This window comes from Anastrepha obliqua, chromosome 6, assembly GCF_027943255.1.
Source record: "Anastrepha obliqua isolate idAnaObli1 chromosome 6, idAnaObli1_1.0, whole genome shotgun sequence".
Classification (NCBI taxonomy): domain Eukaryota; kingdom Metazoa; phylum Arthropoda; class Insecta; order Diptera; family Tephritidae; genus Anastrepha; species Anastrepha obliqua.
In genome coordinates, this window is record NC_072897.1 from 53,117,849 (window position 1) to 53,140,951 (window position 23,103).

Here is a 23,103-nt window from a genome sequence, read left to right on the forward strand (position 1 = left end):
CAAAAAACCGTAAAAAAAAATTTAAAAAATAAAGAAAAAATAAAAAAAAATAAAAAAAAAATTAAAAAAAATAAAAAAAAAATAAAAGTGGAGTCTTCTAAACCTGTAACCTCCTCGTGGTAGGCTCTGGAAACTGCAAATGTTCACCAAACTTTGCAGGCTAATAACAGGCTTATGAAAGTGCTGGAATTTTCAACTTAGGCGCTTGGTATAAAGATTTTTCAAATTCTGAGTCCAGATTCGAAATCAGCGACCTCGAAAACCCCTGTATGCAAATATTTGTATAAAAAAATTGATTTTTTAAAATTTCGGTCGCCATATTGGATCCGCCATATTGAATTTTTAAATCCTGAGTCCAGATTCGAAATCAGCGACCTCGAAAACCCATGTATGCAAATATTTGTATAAAAATATGGATTTTTTAAATTTTCGGTCGCCATATTGGATCCGCCATATTGAATTTCTAAAATCTGATTTCAGATTCGACATCAGCGACCCCAAAAACATTTATATACCAAGTTTCACGAAAAAATGTTTTGATTTCGATTTATGGCCGCTTTTCCTTGATGCCAGCCCATAGTGCAGAGTGCTCTATATGTAAACACAAAATAATTTTCGTTCGAGATTGTGACTATGTTTTTACATACTCAATTTTGCCAGTACAAGCACCCCCAGCAAGAAAAGTGGTGGTCAGGTTACCCTGCACATAACCGCCACGCGTGGTCGTTAAACTGTCATTAGCCCCGCCCCTTTACAATCACTTTGTTCAAAGCGTTGGGAAAATTGTGCCAAATTTTTTGTGTACGTGTGATTTTTTATCCCTTTCATACATATGGATTCGTTTGCCAGTGCCAGTTTCATATAAACGTAGCGACGAACAAAATAACTTTTAGGCCAGCGCCGGCAGCATAGCGCGATAGCCGAGCGGCTAGCAATGCAACTTTCCAATCCAAAATCCCCGGTTCGAATCACAAACAAATTTTTTTTTTTTTTATATTTATTTCATTTTGTTTTAGTTTAATGGTTTTCTTTTACAAATTGACGACAAATATAACGTAAATAACATTTATTTAGCTCTATTAATATATTTACACTTCTATTTAAGAAACTGTGTTTTCACGAAACTATTTTAATAACAAAAGTACGTTTACATTTAATTTGATTAGTATTTTTGATTAGTAATTTATTTATTTACTAGTTATTAGTATACCTACTTCTTTATATATGTATATTATAATTATATTTAAAAAATTATATTAAGGCAAAATTAGTGTGAAAATATTATAAACTGTAATATTCGAAGGCAAAAGGTAAATACATTCATTGATTAATAGTTAATTTTACATTTTTTTTAGTTCTAATTAATAATTTATTTACATATAACTTTTTTATATATATTAAGTGTTAAATATTATTTTTGATTTAAATTCCGCTGCCGATAATTTCGCTGCTTAAAACGGTGGTGACTAAGCTCAATTGACCTACGAATGTTCTTCTCGTAAGTTGTTCGTCCGCATAGCTGAAAAATATCTGAAACAAGAAAACAGATACAATGTTATAGATGCGGTGTATATATGTATATATGTTAATTTTTTTTTAATTTTTGTGCAAAATTTTAGAACTAGTTATTTACCATATTATAATTTTAAATAAAGTGAATAACCAAAAACAAAAGAAAGTACAAATTTACCTACCAAAAAGTATGTCCGAAACAAGAGAATATTGGGACAATGCTTCCTTGTTGCCCCTACCATCCCAGTTGCAAAGCGACAACATTTCATCACTATAAAGTTGACGAAGCAAATCGTCAACAGTCGTTTCAGGACCCTTAATTTTCAAAAGTAAAGTTTTCTAAAAATTAAAACAAAAACATCTATTAGACAAGAACGAAGAAATTATTTTTTTACTAACCATTGCCTCAAGATATTGTTGTTGCAGCAGCTTTTTTTCAAATTCTTCAGCTGCAGCTACCGTTTGCAATGATAATGTGGACGATATTTCCGTTTGAATTTCATCCACTTCTTCTCCAGTCATTTTACAAACAGAATGATGAATCCTGCGGAGTAGGACCTTACATTCACGCACCGTCTTAAATTCTGTAAGCTGCTCACTGGCTTCGATTTTCTGTATAGTTATCAAAATAAGAATGTAAATAAATAGTTTGATACGACAGTGGTATGCCGCTAAATACGTACATTTTCATTAAATATGTTTTCTAAATTAGTTAGTCGCTTGCCGAAATGAAAGAATTGGTCCATAACTATTTTCTGGTTTTCCAATAGTTTTGCTTGGTTTGTTAAAACCGTTTTTAACAATTCCTCAACTGCTGGGAAAAATTAAAAATTTAAGTTTAAATTAACAATATAAATATAATATATATATATGCATTTAAAATACCCTTGTCGCCAACTGGCTGCTGAGCCTCAATGCCAATGCTTTCTTCGCTGAACAAAAACTCCCATATCTGTAATAATAGCATAAAAAAACAGCAGTATCAAATTTCTTAATATTTTAAATGTTAAATCTAATTTTCAAAAACGTGGAAAAGGTGATGCAGAACTGGTATAAGTAAGTGTTTGCCTTCATGGGGTATGCAAAAGTATTTGTATGCAATGTCCTCTTTGGGTATTTTTATTTCTTCATTACCTAATTGATCACCTAGTATTATACCTAGTGCCGGAGAAGATTGTACCGGTTGGTCAAAATAGTTTTTAATTTGTTAATTTGCCAAAACTGTATCCTATTAAATAATCACCTATACCTATTATTTTGACAGGCCCAACTTTTCTGCTAAAACAGTAGGAATCTTTTTCTTTTTTGTGATCAATTTTGAAAGCACTAATTTTTAAAATATTCTCGACATCATTTCCTTCTTCTAGCCTAAAATGTATTTGCTCAAGAATTTTGTTTGGCTTTTTAACGATTTTCTTTAAATATTGCATATAGTTTTCAAACTTATATGCCGAAAAACTATCAAGAGTTCCATACTGCCTAGCACAATCTGTTATGTGCAACAACCCATGCACATTATAACTAACTAAATAGTCACCAAAGATTTGCCCAAACAAATGAAAAAACTCCTGCAAAATATTCTGTGCTACGTCTGCTTCAGTTTTTAATGATTTTTGGCTTGATAATAGCCGTATTCCAGTGTGCAATAGGAGGAAGAGAAAGTAAAAATCACTACCAATACAGTCTTTTAATACAAAAATTCCAATATACAATAAAAATTGTCTGTATTCCGTCGATTTCCAATTATTGATTTCATTGAAATCCCTGCACACGCGACCAAAATCTGTAGGAACATATTTTGACAAAAAATTAATTTTTTCATTAATTTTAGTGACATTAGCTCTATTCATTAACAACTGAGTCAACTTTTTAGTTACACCAAGATCCAATGCACCTAGGATCCAGTGGAAATTGCGACACCATTTTAAAACCTGATTTTTCTAAAATGCTTTCGCAAGTTCTAAAAGTAGAACTATGATGTGCCGGTTCTGCTCTATATTTAAAAGAAATATCAGAGCGTAGATTATGAACTTTTTTCGAAAAGCAAATCCTTTTATTTACATAACTTCCTACTTGATCACACTTTGAGCAACTATTTTTACCATTGTGAGACTGTACACCTGTGACAAAGGCACGGGCAGGTGTATCACAGCAAAATAAACGGATATCAAACTTTTTCTTTATGGGATTTGATCCCACTTGAAGTCCGTTTTCTTTCAAATAAATTACTTCCTCACAAAAATCTTTTAAGTAATCATTGACGTTCCACGGTTTTTCCGTCCCAGAAAAGCAAGCAATGGTAAAAGGGTACTCGTTTGGAAAGCCAACGATTGCTCCAAGGATGGGCCACAAAACTTTACTTGAACTGTTATACAACTTAAGCCCATCAATGCCTACGTCAATTTTTACTTCATCCTTATCGTGAAGAAAAGCAAATGCGCCTATTTTAAAATGGTATTGGATTGAATCACAGCTTTTTTTTATTTGTTTTAAAAAGAGTTTTAGCTGACAGGGGCAAATCTTTGACGCCTATTCTCCTAAGCACTTGAAGTAGATGTGTAACTACATTATGGGACACCCTATTTTCTATAGCCCATTTTTTTATTTCAAGCGCACTATCACATTCCACCGTATCATTTTCGGGAGCACTACCGCTAATTTCACTGGACATTACTGACACATTGGAATAGTCTGAGCTACTCTCCTCCAAGAAAATTTCACTATCATCACAAACCCTAAGCATTCGCGAATATTTTTCCGCACTTGCCCTCCACTCTCTATTCTCGCAGCTCATTAAATTTGCAAAAGTTTTTTTATTCATTATAGGTACTTACCCCTTTTTTAATCAGCAAAACACAACAAAAACACCACAATACAATATTGTATAATAATTATATATAATTATAACTTTTAACTTTAATTATAACGTTTCAGAGCGAAATTCGCGCGCACAATATGAATATCAATGACAATTTTTTGACAATTTGATTCGCGGCCTACTTCGATCTTTTTGACTTATTGCTTTGACAGCCACTTATCGTTTTCTTTTGTTCTATTTCTATTGATGCAAAAATGAGAAAAAATATATGAATAAAGTTTGCTTACTGCTTACACATTTGCCAAAGGTTGACAATTTGATTCGCGGCCTACTTTGATATTTTTGACTTTTTGCTTTGACAGCCACTTGTCGTTTTCTTTTCTTCTTTTTCTATTGATGCCAAAATGAGAAAAAATATATGAATAAAGTTTGCTTACTGCTTACACATTTGCCAAAGGTGACGGAGAAAAAAAAGTCGATTTCCAAAGAAATACGAGTGCATATGTGTTAGTAACATACAAAAAAGTGTAAATGTTGGGCTACTCATTTTTGTGAAGTATGACAATAGTTCCAAAATTTAAAACTATGGCATGTTGTGGTGCAATACAGCATATGTTTTAGAGGTCAGTTGATGTGTGAGCTCGAAATGTGAATTTAATATGTAAGTTTGTTGCAATTTTTGGAACGCTCCTGTGGCTACGATGTTTTATTGCTTCACTGAATTGCTCTATGATTGATTTTACAAGATCCGTAGTTGCTTGGCACCAAGTTCAATGATAAGTATTATTGTTTAAATTTCATAAAAATATAAACATTAATTTTATTTTGTTAATAAATTATTTATTTAAATATACGCCTTTATGTAGATCACTTACATAAACATATTTATTTAAATATACGCATTTATGTAGATCACATACATTTACACACATACATATGTACGTACGTACAAACATGCGGAATGGTGAAAGTTAAAAAATTTGTTTAAATTTGAACCAAAGAACTTGGAATTAAGAGACTGATAATTGATAAATGTGTTTTATCTATACCTACCTGGTTTACTGCTGAGTGTAGGGAACATAGGATTCAATTATTAGACTTTTTCGGCCCAGTGCTTCTGTGAAAGCACTGTTTCTGGGCCGTTGAAAAAGTTCGATCGACCAAGTCATCGTATTAGATCGTATTTAATTCAAATTTCAAAGCGTGTTAGTTCGACTTCATGGTGATATCATAATATTACTTACTAAATGCATAAAGATACACAAATCATCATACGGCTCCTATCGCGGTATAGAATTGTCACCGAGTGGCCTTTTTGGGTTTCTTCTTTAGTTCTGCGTTTTCCTCTTTCATCTTTATGTGTACACAAGAACTTAAGGCAATAACGAAATAAGGCACAATTTAATGCAAAAATAATATTAGTATATAGCCAAATAAGGAATATTTTATTAAAAAAATAATGAAAACACGAGTATTTATTACTTTGTTGGGCCGCCTTTGCCTTTAATAACTGCTTCCAAACGTCGTTGCATACTTTTACAAATACCTTGGCTTCATTAGCTACAATTTTCTTCCACTCAGCACTTAAAGCTGTCTTTAATGACGCCTTTGATGTTATTTTGTGCTTTCTGAACTTCCTTTCTAAGAGCTCCTAGACATGCTCCATTGGGTTTAGATCCGGCGATTGAGGTGAATATTTAAGTTGCTTACAGTGGTAAAAAAACGATTCTTACACGAGATAAAATGAGTGTTTTGGGTCATTGTTTTGTTGGAACAAGAGCCCTCTAGCATTCAGTCCAAGTTTAACGACACTATCATGCAAATTATTCTTCAAAATGTTTAAATGCAGATGTTTGCCCATTTTATCATCAATAAAAACCATTTTCCTGCTCCAGATGCAACTATGCACCCCCAAACCATTGCATTCCTCCTCCATGCGTAATGATAGGAATACGATTTTTTTCATTATGTCCTCTATTTTCTTTTCGACAAACTTTTGGAGGCCCCTCTGATCCGGAAACATTAAATTTTTACTTATCACGTTTTCCCAAAAAGAATCTGTCGCATTTATATAGCGTTTGGCGAACTTCAATCTCTTCTCTCTGTTAATATCTGCAATGTAGGACTTGCGGCGTGCCACTCAGTGTGAGTTTAAATAACGGGAGTTTTGTTTGCGGCAATTCATCAGGAATGTAACGTTCTTACACTGGCCCAAAAAAAAATATATTGTCACAGCAAATATTTTGCGCAAAGCTAAAGTTTTTTACGTACTACGCAGGGCGTACGAATAAATTGTGTGGCCACCGTACATATTTGTATTCTGAACTTCTAGCAAAACAATGCTTATTAGTATACACATTAGAGCGGGCCGAAAAAAATTTTTTTTTTGGATCGAATTCTGGTAGTGCGGAAAAGTTGCACTGTTAGACTTATAAAGTGTGTGCCAAATGTCAGCCCAATCGAGCGATATCTTCTGTCGCCAGTAGAGGTCTCAAATATTGAAATTTTAATTGATATTCTGAAAAATTTTACTTTTCCAGGATATTTTGTTTTCCTCTATGCATACATTCCGGAGCACATTTCATACCTATAAACTAATTAGACATAAATTTATCTAATATTAAGCACCTGTACACTATAAATAATAATAAAACGTTATTGTTTGTGCAGCTTTTTGGCTACCTTTTATTGCGAAAATATTTTTGTAGCCCAGAACCCACCACGTGGAGGTTGCTGCCATTGGGCTCCTATTTTGTGTTTTTTTTTCTTTTGTTTTGTTCTTTTTTTAATTTTTATTATTTAATTTTTTTTAAACTGGTTTCGTTCATTATTCATGTTTTGTTATATCGTAAAAAAATAATAAAATAGAAGGTATTTCAAGAAAACACTGCGGCTTTTAAACTTATTCATTTCATGTTTACCAAAGTTTTTTATTTTTGTCCACATTTGGTAATATTGATAAGAAATTATGAAATAAAAAGTATTTCAAGAAACTCAGCGTTTTTTTAACGTAAAGCTATAGTTCATTTCATATTTAACAAATCAGAGAGAGTATTGTGCTTTGTTGTCAAACTGAGGTATAGTTTGACGGGATGCTAAAATACACCGAATGAATCCATCACGAGCGTCACTTCCGCATACTTGAAGCGATGCTTCAATAAGGAGTTTCACACAATACGGCCTGTACGAGCACCTCTTTATCCTGACAGAAAAGCTTGCTTTTTATGAGGAACTTTTTTTCTCTTGGACATGATCAAGTTGTAAAATCTTAACACTTCTTCTTCTTAATTGGCGCGATAACCGCTTACGCGATTTTGGCCGAGTTTAACAAAGCGCGCCAGTTGTTTCTTTCTCGTGCTAACCGGCGCCAATTGGACACACCAAGTGAAGCCAAGTCCTTTTGCACGTGATCTTTCCAACGCAGAGGAGGCCTTCCTCTTCCTCTGCTACCACCAGCTGGTACCGCGTCGAATACTTTCAAAGCCGGAGCGTTTGTATCCATTTGGACGACATGACCCAGCCAACGTAGCCGCTGGATCTTTATTCGCTGCACAATGTATATGTCGTCGTAAAGCTCATACTGCTCATCGTTCCATCGTCTGCGATATTCGCCGTTGCCAACGTGCAAAGGTCCAAAAATCTTACGCAGAATCTTTCTCTCGAACAATCCAAGCGTCGCTTCATCGGATGTTGTCATCGTCCAAGCTTCTGCGCCATACGTTAGGACGGGCATGATGAGAGTCTTGTAGAGTGTTAGTTTTGTTCGTCGAGAGAGGACTTTACTGCTCAGTTGCCTACTTAGTCCAAAGTAGCACGTGTTGGCAAGAGAGATTCTACGTTGGATTTCAAGGCTGACATTGTTATCGGTGTTAATGCTGGTTCCTAAATAAACGAAGTCTTTTACAACCTTGAAATTATAACTGTCTACAGTGACGTGGGTGCCGATACGCGAGTGCGCCGACTGTTTGTTTGAAGACAGGAGGTACTTCGTTTTGTCCTCGTTCACCACCAGACCCATTCGCTTTGCCTCTTTATCCAGTTTGGAGAAGGCAGAACTAACAGCGCGGTTGTTAAGGCCGATGATGTCAATATCATCCAATGCTCTCCAACATCAGGTTAAAGAAGTCAGACGACAGCGAGTCACCTTGTCTGAAACCTCGTTTGGTATCAAACAGCTCGGAGAGGTCCTTCCCAATTCTGACGGCGCTGCTGGTGTTGAGCAAAGCCGTCTTAGTTTTGTGGGGATACCAAATTCAGACATCGCGGCATACAGGTAACTCCTTTCCGTACTGTCAAATGCAGCTTTGAAGTCGAAGAAAAGATGGTGTGTGTCGATTCTCCTTTCGTGGGTCTTTTCCAAGTTTTGGCTTATTGTAAATATTTGGTCGAGGGTAGACTTTCCAGGTCTAAAGCCACACTGATAATTTCCAATCAGTTGGTTGACGATGGGGCCCACCCTTTCACACAATACGCTCGCTAGAACCTTATAGGCGATATTTAGAAGACTAATCCCGCGGTAATTGGCACAGATTACAGGATCACCCTTTTTATGGATTGGGCAGAGCACACTTAAATTCCAATCGGTAGGCATGCTTTCATCCGACCATATTTTGCATAGGAGCTGATGCATGCACCTTACCAGCTCCTCGCCGCCATGTTTGAATACCTCAGCCGGCAGTCCGTCGGCACCTGCGGCTTTGTTGTTCTTTAGTCGCGTTATCGCTATTCTTACCTCGTCATGGTCGGGTAGCGGAACGTCAATTCCGTCGTCCTCGATTGGGGTATCGGGATCTTCACATTCTCTGTGACATGCGCAGCTATCACTATTTAACAGGTTCGAGAAGTGTGCCCTCAATAATTTAAGATTGCTCTGGATGTTAGTCACCAGATCGCCGTCTTTGTTCTTACAGGAAAACGCCCCGGTCTTAAAACCTTCTGTAAGCCGCCGAACTTTCTGGTAGAATTTTCGGGCGTTGTTCCTATTGGCCAGCATCTCAAGCTCCTCGCACTCACGTATTTCGGCCTCTCGTTTCTTCTGTTGGATAATACGTCTTCTCATCCGAGGCTTTGTTGCTGTTTTCATTGGGGGGGGGGATTTTTAAGTGGCGGGTCCCAAACCCAGCGCACAACCAGCAATGCTGGAATGCTTCGCCATCTCAAGTTAGCTCACTCCCGAACGGGTGTTCGGAAGCTTGACACTTACAAGCTGAAATATCAAAAAGTCGGGAAGCATTTGCCCTTAAGTAATCAGCACTTTTTTTTCAAAGCAGGACTTCTATGTGCAGAATACAAACCCTTTTTAATTTCTCTGTACTTTTTATGATACTCATTTATCATGTATGTATATTGCGCGTGAGTTTGAAACTGTGGGAATTGAAGCCTTGTTATAAATACAAATGATTTTCTTGGCAACTTGTCCGGCTATGATCGAAAACGCCGGCTCTCTGTTTCCTCCTGACTCTACTCCCAGTTCTTGTCTTTGAAAAAAAGAACAATTCATTACATTTTCATAACTTGGTAGTTGATGATCTGGCAAATCTTTAGGAGTTCGAAACAATGGGCATTTAAACGTTTGTCTTAGGGAAAATTTGGTTAATGCCATTGTCGTCATATAAACTTTTAATAAAAGATTATAATTAAATGCTTTTATACAGAACAATCGTCATCATCAGGTAGCGATTACAGCTCAGAGTGAGCTTTAGCTTCATGCACAATCCTCTTCCAATCTGCACGGTTCATAGCAACAGATCTCCAGCTCCTAACTCGTAGCTTTTTCAGGTCGGCTATGGATTGGTCAAGTCAGGTTAACCTTGGACGTCCTCGGGCTCGGGTCATTAGTCAATGCGCACAGTGTGCCCTATCCATCGAAGCCTTTGGGATTTAATGTATTTTACGACGTCTTCTCCCTCGCATAAGTTTAGCAACTCATCGTTGTAGCGTATTCAGTACGTTCCATCGTTGCAGCGTATGGGGCCAAACACCCTTCGGAGTACAGTTCGTTCGAAAACTCTTAAGCTACTTTCGTCTTTGCTTGTCAATGTCCATAACTCACAGCCGTAGGACATCACCACATCACATTCAGGTGTGAGAAGTTTGGACTTCAGCAATTTTGTGTGGACGTAATATGCTTTGTTTGCTGCCATTATTCTGTCTTGTATTGTGTCGTAACTACTGTTGTCATTTTTTATTAACACTCCCAAATATTTGAAGTGTTGAACACCTTCAAAGGTTCAAAGGTCCCGATTTGGATGTTTTCAGGACTTCGTCTTTCTTCGCTGCGGGAGACCTTCAGATATTAAGTTTTGGCTTCATTTATTCTAAGGCCTACTGATTTTGCACGAAATTCAATATTACAGAAGGTTTCAATGAGATATCTTTTGTTCCTTGCCACTATTGCGATATCATCCGCGTACGCGATTGTTATTCCTGAGCGACTAAAAAGGTTTCCAAACTTCACTTCATTTTTTATCGCATAGTGAAGAAGGAGATTAAATAAAGATGTGGAAAGCGCGTCGCCTTGTTTTACGCCACAGGAGATTTCGAAGGGCTTTGACACTGCTTCTTGTACAAATACTTTTCCAGTGGTGTTAGTTAGTGTTGCCATGACCAGCTGAATAAGTTTGTCGCTGATACCCAAGTTGGAGAGCGCTTCTGGGATTTTGTCTCGGAGGATACTTGTTTGAAGTCGACGAACAGGATGTGTACGTCTAAGTTGCATTCATAGCATTTTTCAAGATTTTGCTTAAACATAAAGATTTGATCTGTTGTTGATCGACCTAGGCGAAATCCGCCTTGGTATTCGCCCAAGATTTTTTCTGCTTCCGCAGTTAGCCGGGATGCGAGGATTCGAAAAAAGATTTTATGTGTGGGATTTAGGAGAGTGATTCCACGGTAGTTTTCACAGTTTAATTTGTCTCCCTTTTTTGAATAGGAGTTACCAACCCTACACGCCATACTTCCGGAATGCTGCCTCGGTGCCATATTCTTAAAAAGAGGTGTAGCAGAACTGGACGTCCGTTGTCGTCGAGGTACTTCAGCAGCTCTATGGGAATGGGTTCCGGTTCCGCCGCATTATTGTCCGGCGTAAAGTTTATGAGAGATGATGCGCTTGCTGTAACGGGGTTATATAGATCTGAAAAGAATTCTTTCCACCGTTCGATAACGCTACTTTCTTCAGATAATATAACTCCGCTTTTATCCTTACAGATGTTAAGACGAGGCAGAAAGTCTTCTGTTTGTTGTTTGACACGCATGTAAAATTTTCTAATGTCTTTGGTGTGATAATCCGTCTCGAGTTGTTCTGTAATAAATAAAAGACGATTTTCTGTTTGATAACCAATGCTGGATAACCGGCAGGTTGTATTGTCAAATATTTATTGATTGATCATTAAGATATGGTCGAGTTTTTATACTTATTTTACTTATTTCTACATATTCTATAACTCATGTTTACTTACCGTTTATTTAACAAATTTTCGCAACAAAAAGAAATGTAATTTGATTCCACTGAGTGTGCGGACAAAGAATTTAGGCTCATGCCGAGAAATGCTTGTTGTCAGCTTGTGCAGCTCATGCAATGAACCTTTGAAATAGGAAGCAAGCATTAATTAAATTAAAAACAACTGAGTATACTACGATAGGCATGTTCAACTTATAATCATACTACAGTTCAAGTTCCCTCTTTCGAATAAAGCGGAAGAAAAAATAACCAAAGTAATTGCTGTAACTTGAATTCAATTCGCAGTGCAAGGACGAGCTACTGAGAGTTCCATAAACGTATTGCTTGATCAAACAAACAGAGTGGAGTGTAGTGAATTAAATTGTTTCGGTGGGCCTTCTCATATAAAATTTGTATTTAACATTAACCGGTGTGATAACAAACAGTATTTTCAAAAAAGTTAAAATTGATCAGAATTTAAACTGAAATTTCAAAATTTGAGACCTCTGCTGGCGGCAGTAGATATTGTTCGATTGGGCTGAAATTTGGCACACACTTTATTAGTCTAACAGTGCAACTTTTTCGCACTATTAGAATACAATCCTAAAAAAAAAAATTTTTCGGCTCACTCTAATACACATATCCGCACACACAGAGCACTCACTTTATTCGTCTAAATGCGTATGTTGTCCAAAGCTAAAATTCTATGTCTAGCGTCTATAAGAACAAAATGCATTCATAACCACAGACGTAGTGGCCATGATAGACGGAGAGCTCATGACCAAAAAACCCAACATATTTTATACCACTTGAAATTTTGTGTGAGATTAGTTTTTTAATACTAGAATCGATATCCCGCGGGCTGGCTGCTCAATAGCGGTCTTAATTATGGGTTTTTATTTTTTAAAATTGTTTATAAAAAACATTTTCCCAACATATTTTATACCACTTGAAATTTTAACAGAACTTCATTTACGGTCTGTATAAAATGAAACGATGGTTGCCAGCCCATTCTCATGGTCCCAAAGTACTGCCAGCCCATGTTGAAAGTGCGTTGATGGAAGCACAAGTCAACATATTTTATACCGGCTGTCTTTTTTACACGACATTGGCAATACAATAAATTGATGAAATCTGTAGAGCCAGCCCATTCTGATGGTCCCATCACAAGGAAAATTTGGAAAATTTCATTCATTTCATTCATTCATGAGTGCGAGCGAGACCGACTTACGTGAATGTGGGCGCGCGAGAGAGAGCGTATATCGTTTATATCGTTTATATACTGTCTGTCGCGCGCGCTGGCTCTACTTTTTTACTAGGAATTTTGAATGGTGATTCATAATAGTCTAAGAGCTCATGACCAAAAAACCCAACATATTATTTAAGACCGCTATTGAGCAGCCAGCCCCCGGATATCGATTCGAGTATTAAAAAACTAATCTCACACAAAATTTCAAGAAGTATAAAATATGTTGGGTTTTTTGGTCATGAGCTCTCCGTCTATAAGTCGCCATCTGCCTGCAATACAATACGGGCGGTATTCAAGGACAACAGTGTCCGGACCCAAAGTACGACGTCAGGTATAGTTAGTTCTTTCCACAGTGTTGGCTAGTAAAGACGTAAATTTTAACTCTTCGTTCGATTTTCTTACTTGTTATTTAAAATGGAATCTTCCATCAAGTGCGTTTTTTGTAACAGTAAAAGAACAAATGATAAACTCGTTGCTTTTACCGTGCATACGTTAAAAAAGTGCCGGGAAGTGTTGGACATTCGGAAAAAATTTAATTTAAAATATAAAGATATTATTTTACCAGCATCAGAATGTAATGACGGCTATCATATAAAATGCCATAAAATGTTCTTAGCAGTCATGAAAAAGTATTATGAAAAAAAGGCAGTTACATCATCGGATATTTCAGTTCAAACAGGTATGAAAATATTTATTTTACTGTAATAAGGGAAGGAATATAATACTAGTTCCGATTATAATTTTTTTTGTATTCAAATATATTTTCACAGATGAACCGACACCAAGCACTTCATCTGCTCACGAAATAGAACAAACTCATCAGGAAGGTCAATCTGCCATACAAGAACCTTCAGGTGAAAAATTAACGGAGGCAGCATTAAGTGTGGAGCAGGATATTTGTGCATTTTGTAAAATTTCGACGCATCGTCTTTACCGCCATGTAGAACCGAGTTACATCAGCAACTTCTGCGAGCTCAATATATTGGAAATACATGGCGCAACGCTTATTTGAAATCTCCAACTTGTTATATCCCCGAATCGAGTGGCTGGGTGAGAAATGGAGAATTTCTTTCTTTTAATTGGTTTGATGGCGACCAATTCCCTCAATCAGTTCTTGGAGCTGTCATAGAAACTTCTTCAACGAATGACAACATTGAATCAGGTATAGTATTTTACGCCTTCATTCATAGTCCGAAATATTGCAACTATCAGGTATTTTGATTGACGGTATGATTTTCTTTCAGATGCTGAAGCTGAAGAAATAGAAAATGACTATTTCAGTTCAGACTCGGAATCAATTTCTGACATCGAAAATTAAAAATTTAATTTTGTTTTTTTTCTATTCATGTAATAAATTAAATAAATAAATAAAGGAATAATAAATTAGAAATAAAAACTTTTTTAAGAAAAGGAAAAAAAAATTCCATTCTCTAATTTTTTGATGAACAAACCTTTCATCCTTCCCATTTTTGCAAGACTGTACGGAGAGACAGAATATAAGCGATATACGCTCTCTCTCGCGCGCCCACATTCACGTAAGTCGGTCTCGCTCGCACTCATGAATGAATGAAATGAATGAAATTTTCCAAATTTTCCATGTGATGACCATCAGAATGGGCTGGCTCTACAGATTTCATCAATTTATTGTATTGCCAATGTCGTGTAAAAAAGACAGCCGGTATAAAATATGTTGACTTGTGCTTCCATCAACGCACTTTCAACATGGGCTGGCAGTACTTTGGGACCATGAGAATGGGCTGGCAACCATCGTTTCATTTTATACAGACCGTAAATGAAGTTCTGTTAAAATTTCAAGTGGTATAAAATATGTTGGGAAAATGTTTTTTATAAACAATTTTAAAAAATAAAAACCCATAATTAAGACCGCTATTGAGCAGCCAGCCCGCGGGATATCGATTCTAGTATTAAAAAACTAATCTCACACAAAATTTCAAGTGGTATAAAATATGTTGGGTTTTTTGGTCATGAGCTCTTAGACTATGACTATTCAATCACGACGGCGGTGAACATATTTGTATGAGCAAAGTACTTTCATACATAAAACGAGCCGTCCATATGCGAATTTTTCCCAACGATTACAAAAATATATGTATGTAAATATGTCTTCTAAATGCTCGACGACGGCAGCTGCTGTTCGTCTAGTGCGCGCATGAGCATAAGATGCAGAAGAAGCAAAAAGTTCTGTCCCGGACATTTCTATACTAGGAGAAAATTTCGACACAATTATTTTATGTTCTCTGATAGTAGGAAATAATTAATTAGTATGTTACTTTACGTATGCAACGGGTGATTTTTTAGCTATTATATTTTTAAACAGTTGGTTTAAACAGCTAACGCACGTTTCGTGTTTTGTTTCACTGTCAAACATCTTCAGTTGGGTCTATAATTTAACCATGTATCGTCTTACAAACGAACAAAGCTTACAAATCATTGCAGTTTATTATAAAACTGCGTGTTCTGTTAAGAAAGTTTAAAGTCGAAAAATTGTGTTCAGACACGAAGCTCATTTTTGGATCAATGGGTACGCAAAAGAGCAGAATTGTCGATATGGGAGCGAAGATCAGCCAGAAGAATTGCAAGAGCTACCAATGCATCCAGAAAAGGTCACAGTTTGATGTGGTTTATGGGCTGAAGGTATCATTGGACCGTACTTCTTCAAAGATGCTGCGAATCGTAACGTAACTGTGAATGGTGAGCGCTACCGTGAAATGATATCCAATTTTTGTTTGCCCAAAATGCAAGAGCTTGACTTGCATGACATGTGGTTTCAGAAAGACGGTGCCACATGCCACACAGCACGCGTAACACTGGACTTGTTGAGATGCGAGTTCGGTGAACAATTTATTTCACGTTCGGGACTTGTCAATTGCCCACCCAGATCGTGCGATATAACGCCTTTAGATTATTTTTTGTGGGGCTATGTTAAAGCTCATGTCTATGCAGATAAGCCTTCTTCAATTAACGCATTGGAAGACAACATTAAGTGAGATACCGGCCGAAACATTGGAAAGAGTATGCCAAAATTGGACTAAGCGGATGGACCATTTGAAGCGCAGTCGCGGTCAACATTTACATGAAATAATCTTGAAACATCAAATTATATGGACTGTATTATCGATTTAAATAAAAATGTCATGCATTATTCTGAATTTTACGTGTGTTTTTTTGAAAAACTTTCCTATAGCTCTTAAAAAAACACCCGTTACTTTAATACATGTTGAACTTCATCATACTACACCTCCCTTCTTTAGAAGAATGCTCATATAACTGTATTGTATGAACATTCGTTTATAAAAATGATTAATATTATGTACAAATTTAAGTTTAAGTGTTTTTATGAAAGATTTATAATTATATTTAAATTAACATTATATTATTTATTTGTTGAGGACCGCGCGGTACTATGTGTATAATTATTGTTGGTATATCTTAAGTCTATTTTTGTGAACTTTTTGTTCTTTTGAGGATTTCTTATCAACTATTATTACATTATGATTATTATTATCTATTGTTTTAATTTTATAAGGCCCACTATATTGGGGTTCTAGTTTATGGGTCGCTTCATTTCTAAGTAAAACTAGGTCTCCTATACTATAGTTGTAATCTAATGTATTCCTATCATAATTCGTTTTTTGCTTAAGTTTAGATTGTTCTAACATAATTTTAACTCTCCTATGTGCTATTTCTAATTTAAATTTAACTTCCTTAACGTAATTGTCTATGTTATAGAGTGGCGTTATTTTGTCTATATCTTTGAATTGACGAAATTCGTTGGGTATTTTTCTGAAAACTAATTCATATGGACAATAATTGTGTACTGTCGAAGATGTTGTGTTGAAACAGTATGTGAAATATTGTAACCATTCATCGCAATCGTGTTTGTCAATTGATACGAAGGATCTTACGTATGCATTAAACACTTTATGGACGCGCTCGACAACGCCTATTGACTGATGTCTGTATGCGATTGAGGTTAATTTCTCAATTCTTAGCAATTCGCATAGTTCCGTTAGGACTGAATTTTTATATTCTCTACCCATGTCTGAAATCAACGTCTTCATTGGACCGTAGTTAAGAATAAAATGTTCAAAGATTGCTTTTGCAACCGTTTTTGCGTTTTTGTTTTGTATTGGCATTGTGACCAAATACTTTGTCAAGTCGCATATTATCGTGACTGCATAAACATTTCCATTTATTGAGGTAGGTAAGGGACCAATTGTGTCAACAAAAACTGAGTCAAACGGTGTTGGTGTTAGAGTCATTGGGCTTTTTTGGTGCTTTGTTATTTTTGTTTTCTGGCATTTGTCACAAGTCTTTACGTATTTAGTAATATCTTTTGCCATACCCTTCCAAAAGTAATGTCTTTTTATTTTCATGAGTGTTCTTAAGATTCCGAAGTGTCCTCCAAGAATTGGACCGTCGTGATATTGTCTTAGAATATCATTTACAGCTTTAGTGTCTTTAATGTGGTTCACCTCGTTTAGTAGCGCTACTTTTACTTTATTTAATATTTCATTGCCCTTATTTTTAAAATCATTTACCGAGATAAATTCGAAAATTGTCTCGCTTGATGCCACTTCCACATTTTTAATTCCATGTATGTCGGCCACTTTATCGAGCCTAGAAAAAAGTGTCTCTAAAGACATGTTTCCGTTAACAAACAAGTCATTAATTTGTGTACAGTAGATTGTTTTTATGTCTGTATAGTCTGTTTTTATGCGGTATATACGTTCCGCAAGAAACAGCATAAAAAAACAGCATAAAAAAAACTACCAGTTCTATAGTAAAAATCGCATAAAAAAAGGGTACTAGTCCCATATTATAACTATAGACACGTTCCATAGACCGCACGAATCTGAAATAATTAAATAAAATCGCATAAACAAAAAATTGTATTTTTGAAAATTATATCTTTATTTAAGAAACGTCAGAGTCGAAAAATAAATTTACATCGTCAGAAATAGAATCAGACAATACCCGCATGTTGCGCATTCGTTTAGGATTTGGCGTAAAATCACTTCCGTCACCTGAGGATATGTACACGTCTGATCTGGATGGTGATGCAGGCGGTTCCATACTTGTAGGGTTAGCTTTTTTGATGTAATCTGTGATGAGTTTTTGCTTAGCTGGTTTAGAATCTTGTTTATATGTACAATTCCCGATAGGTCGACATGCATTTTTTAATTTTTTTAAAAACCGCATTATTTCAAAACCGAATAAAAACAGAATCTACTGTATATGCTTTTATAGATTTTCCCCGTTTGATGTAGCATCTCGTGGGAGTGATCTTTAATTTAAAAAATTTCCTGACTTCAATATTGTTTATAGGAACATATATACTGGGCTTATCATTATTATGATTGTATGCTGCTGTGTATTTGGACTAGCGTTTTTATTAGACATTGATCTTTTCACTATTTTATATATTTTGTTATTGTTCTCATTTATTTGTTTTAAATCTGTTATTGTTATGCGCGACAGAGCGTCCGCAATGTTATTGTCTTTTCCTCTATGATACTCAACTATAAAATCGTACTCTTCTAAGTCTAGTCTCATTCGTGTTAATTTAGAACTTGGATTTTTCATAGCAAATAGGTAAGACAGTGGTCTATGATCAGACCTTACGAGAAATTTTGTACCGTAGATATAGGGTCTGAAATATGTTATTGCCCAATGTATGGCGGCTATTTCTTGTTCTATAGTCGATTTGTTGCTTTCTCCTTTTGTGAAACTTCTGGAGGCATATGCTTTTGGTAAATGTTTTCCTTCATACTCCTGAATTAGTACTGCGCCACAGGCGTTTTTGCTTGCGTCTGTTGTTAATCAAAACGGTTTTTTAAAATCGGGATACTGCAATAGTGTAGGACTCATTAGTGCCTTTTTTAGATATTCAAATGCATCATTGCATTCTTTTGTCCATTTGAAGACAACTCCCTTTTTTGACAATTTTGTCAGGTGTCTTGAATATTCTGCGAAGCTTTTAATGAATCTTCGGTAGTAATTGCAAAATGCTACAAATATTTTTGCACTATCTCCGTCTGTGGGTGTTGGATAATTTTTAATTAAAGAGTACTTGTTATCGTCTGGAAGTATGCCCTTATTTGTAAATTTATGCCCGAGGTAAGTTACTTCGTGCATAAAAAATTAACATTTTTCTGGGTGTAATTTTAGATTATGTTTTCGACATAAATTGAAAACGTCTTTTAAATTCGAAAGCATATGTTGTTCAGAGCAACCAAGGACTACTAAATCATCCACATATAAGAAGGCTTGCTCAGATTTTAAACCGCTGAAGGCAATCGTCATCATTCTTTGAAATGAATTAGGGGATATTTTTAGACCATACGGTAATCTAGTGGATCTTTATGAACCATTGTTGGATGAAAGAGATGTTATATCCCTAAATTTTGTCTCAAGTTCTATTTGATGAAATCCGGTCATTAAGTCTAGACAGAAAAAGTATTTAGCTCTTCCAAGTTGATCCAAAATATCGTCCATTCTTGGTAATGGGAATTTATCTGCTATTAACTTTTTGTTTATTTGTCTATAGTCGATTACTAGTCTCCACCTTTTTTCAATTGAATTTGGTAGTGACTTTTTTGGTACTAGTAGGATTGGACTATTGTAATCAGAAAATTAAGGTTCAACTATTTCGTTTTCTATGAGTTTGTTCACAATTTTTTCGATCTGCTCCTTGTGTGTGTGGGGTATACGGTAATTTTTTATGTATACCGGTTGTGTGTCTCTAACCGTTAATTTTTCTTTGTACAAATTATTAGTTGTAACTGGTTCGGTGTCTAACCCAAAAATGTCGCTGTATTCGGAGCAAAGTTTTGTTAACTGTTTTTCATGTGGTTTTGGAAAATTGTTTGTCAATTTTTTAAGAATTTCCGATTTTCTATGTCTGTCATTTGTGCTATCAGTTATTATGTCGTAATCAGAGACATTTTCTGTAAGGATTTCGTTCTGTATTAAAGAGATTGTGTTGTGAGTGGTATTCATTATACGGATATAGGCATTGTTTGTTTTTACCAGGGTATTTGTTATAAAGATACCCGGCTGTGGTTCTTGGTTTGGGACTAGTGTGTCTTCTAGAGAATATGGTAGATTAATTTTGCGTATTACTTCTGACCGTGGTGGTATGGTTATTTCATCGTTATACGTTGTTGATATCGGTATTTCTATGTTATATGACAAATTATCCGGTCTTAATATTAGGATATAATGGTTTTGTGTAAAGTTCAATATGCAATTGAATTTTTTCATAAAATCCATGCCTATTATGCCATCGCAAGGTATTGGAAAATTGTCATGTATAACGTGAAATTCATGAGGTATTAGGTAGTTTCTGAATTTTAAATCGAAAAATATCGTACCAATGGATTTAATTTTGCCTTGTCCTATACCGCGCAAGTTTGTTATTTGTCCAGTATTGATTTTTTGAAAAGTGGATTTATTATATTTTAATAAGGATATATCAGCTCCTGTGTATACTAATAATGTTATAACTGTATTTGAGTCTGATATTTAGTCTATTTTGTCTGAATCAACCTCTATTGCTATTTCCGTAGTTTTGGTTACTATTGCCAAAACTGTTAATGCTGTAGTTGCCATTATATTTTGCTCTATTTGGATTATTTGAGAAATTTTTTCTTCTCTGTTGTTAGAATTATTAATTGTATTTGGCCAAAATGTAATATTGTATTTTGTTGACCAGTAGTTTCGGTACAACTTCCATAAATTTACTTATTGCCTCATTCATGTTATTGAATTGACCTGCTTCCATAATCAATTTCACTTTTTCAAGGCTGAAATTTTTGGCCATTGCTTTTACGGCTATTTGAGTAGAATATCTGCTGGCTAATTCAGTAGATAATCCATTCGTAATATAAGCATTTTCTAACGATTTTGTAAGAGTGTTACAGTAATTGTTAGCTGGCTTACTGTTTTGCTTTAGGTATATTCATTATTTTGGCCGATATTACTTCAACAGATTCACCTTTGACTGTCCTTTGAAGTGTAGCAATAACTGCTGCAATAGTGGTTTCCGCTGTAATAAGGTTTCTCGCGTTTCCTTTTAACTTTGTTTTAGTAAGTGATATAGCTGTAGTTTCGCGTTCACCTTTTATTGTAACTAGAAGTGCTAGAGCATCTAGAAATGAACGTAAATTTTCTGGCTTACCGTCGAAATCAGTCACTAGCCTTGCGGCTGTGTTTAGAAATTCTACTATGTTTTGTGTCATTTCAACTTCTTGATCAGAATCTATGACTGTATCGGAATCTGTTGTTTCTTCTAAAACTGCTTCTAATGTGGTCGTTAACAAAATTTCGTTGAAGTTAAGTGTTATTGGTTCACTTAGTGAATAAGATATATCTTGTTTAATGTTATACTTGGCTATTATTTTTACCAATAAGTCTCTTAATTGCCAAAATAAGTCACGTGTTTCTTTTTGATGTATATTAGTAAATTTGCTATAATTCTCTTGGATAATTTTTCTTATTGATTCTAATGTAATAACTAGATTTTCTAAATGTTTTCTAACTGTATCTGGCTTAATACATATATGTACTCTGACTTATGCATTTGTATGCTTTTTTAAAGTTGTCCCTTCTAAATGTAACTTTTTTTGTATAATTAACCATTTGTCCATCTGTTAAGTTTTTTTATTATTTAAGATTATAGTGTTTAGACTTGTTCTAAGTTGTTTGCTAAGCTATTACTGTATTTTTTCTTTAAGCACTTGTTGTGCAATCTATACATTGTTATGCAAATGTTTGCACTCACTAAAGCTACCATAATATTATAGTTAATAAAATTGTGATTGTTTCTAAGTCCGGAGAAGTAACGTCTACCTTGTTAATAACGTTTGCTGTTGAGTCTACCGTCTTTACATCCAAAAGTCCCATATTTGGATATGTCTTTAAAATTAGTATTGGAATGTCCAGAATAAAAAATTTTGCTATAGTGTCAACTCTTCTTCTTCTTAATTGGCGCTATAACCGCTTACGCGATTTTGGCCGAGTTTAACAAAGCGCGCCAGTCGTTTCTTTCTCGTGCTAACCGGCGCCAGTTGGACACACCAAGTGAAGCCAAGTCCTTCTCCACCTGATCCTTCCAACGCAGAGGAGGCCGCCCTCTTCCTCTGCTACCACCAGCTGGTACCGCATCGAATACTTTCAAAGCCGGAGCGTTTGTATCCATTCGGACGACATGACCCAGCCAACGTAGCCGCTGGATCTTTATTCGCTGCACAATGTCTATGTCGTCGTAAAGCTCATACTGCTCATCGTTCCATCGTCTGCGATATTCGCCGTTGCCAACGTGCAAAGGTCCAAAAATCTTACGCAGAATCTTTCTCTCGAACAATCCAAGCGTCGCTTCATCGGATGTTGTCATCGTCCAAGCTTCTGCGCCATACGTTAGGACGGGCATGATGAGAGTCTTGTAGAGTGTTAGTTTTGTTCGTCGAGAGAGGACTTTACTGCTCAGTTGCCTACTTAGTCCAAAGTAGCACTTGTTGGCAAGAGAGATTCTACGTTGGATTTCAAGGCTGACATTGTTATCGGTGTTAATGCTGGTTCCTAAATAAACGAAGTCTTTTACAACCTTGAAATTATAACTGTCTACAGTGACGTGGGTGCCGATACGCGAGTGCGCCGACTGTTTGTTTGAAGACAGGAGGTACTTCGTTTTGTCCTCGTTCACCACCAGACCCATTCGCTTTGCCTCTTTATCCAGTTTGGAGAAGGCAGAACTAACAGCGCGGTTGTTAAGGCCGATGATGTCAATATCATCCAATGCTCTCCAACATCAGGTTAAAGAAGTCAGACGACAGCGAGTCACCTTGTCTGAAACCTCGTTTGGTATCAAACAGCTCGGAGAGGTCCTTCCCAATTCTGACGGCGCTGCTGGTGTTGAGCAAAGCCGTCTTAGTTTTGTGGGGATACCAAATTCAGACATCGCGGCATACAGGTAACTCCTTTCCGTACTGTCGAATGCAGCTTTGAAGTCGAAGAAAAGATGGTGTGTGTCGATTCTCCTTTCATGGGTCTTTTCCAAGATTT

General features: G+C 35.9%; 1 protein-coding gene across 1 annotated transcript; it reads right to left on the minus strand.

The window, feature by feature from the left end:
• Positions 1 to 1,411: 1,411 nt before the first annotated feature.
• On the minus strand, positions 1,412 to 4,183 carry LOC129250532 (uncharacterized). The gene is made up of 6 exons (XM_054890150.1): positions 4,079 to 4,183; positions 2,398 to 2,464; positions 2,196 to 2,323; positions 1,912 to 2,124; positions 1,695 to 1,851; positions 1,412 to 1,530 (listed from the first exon to the last, which is right to left on the minus strand). Exons 1-6 carry the CDS (start codon positions 4,181 to 4,183, stop codon positions 1,412 to 1,414), a joined length of 789 nt encoding a protein of 262 aa, XP_054746125.1.
• Between the last annotated feature and the right edge of the window lie 18,920 nt (positions 4,184 to 23,103).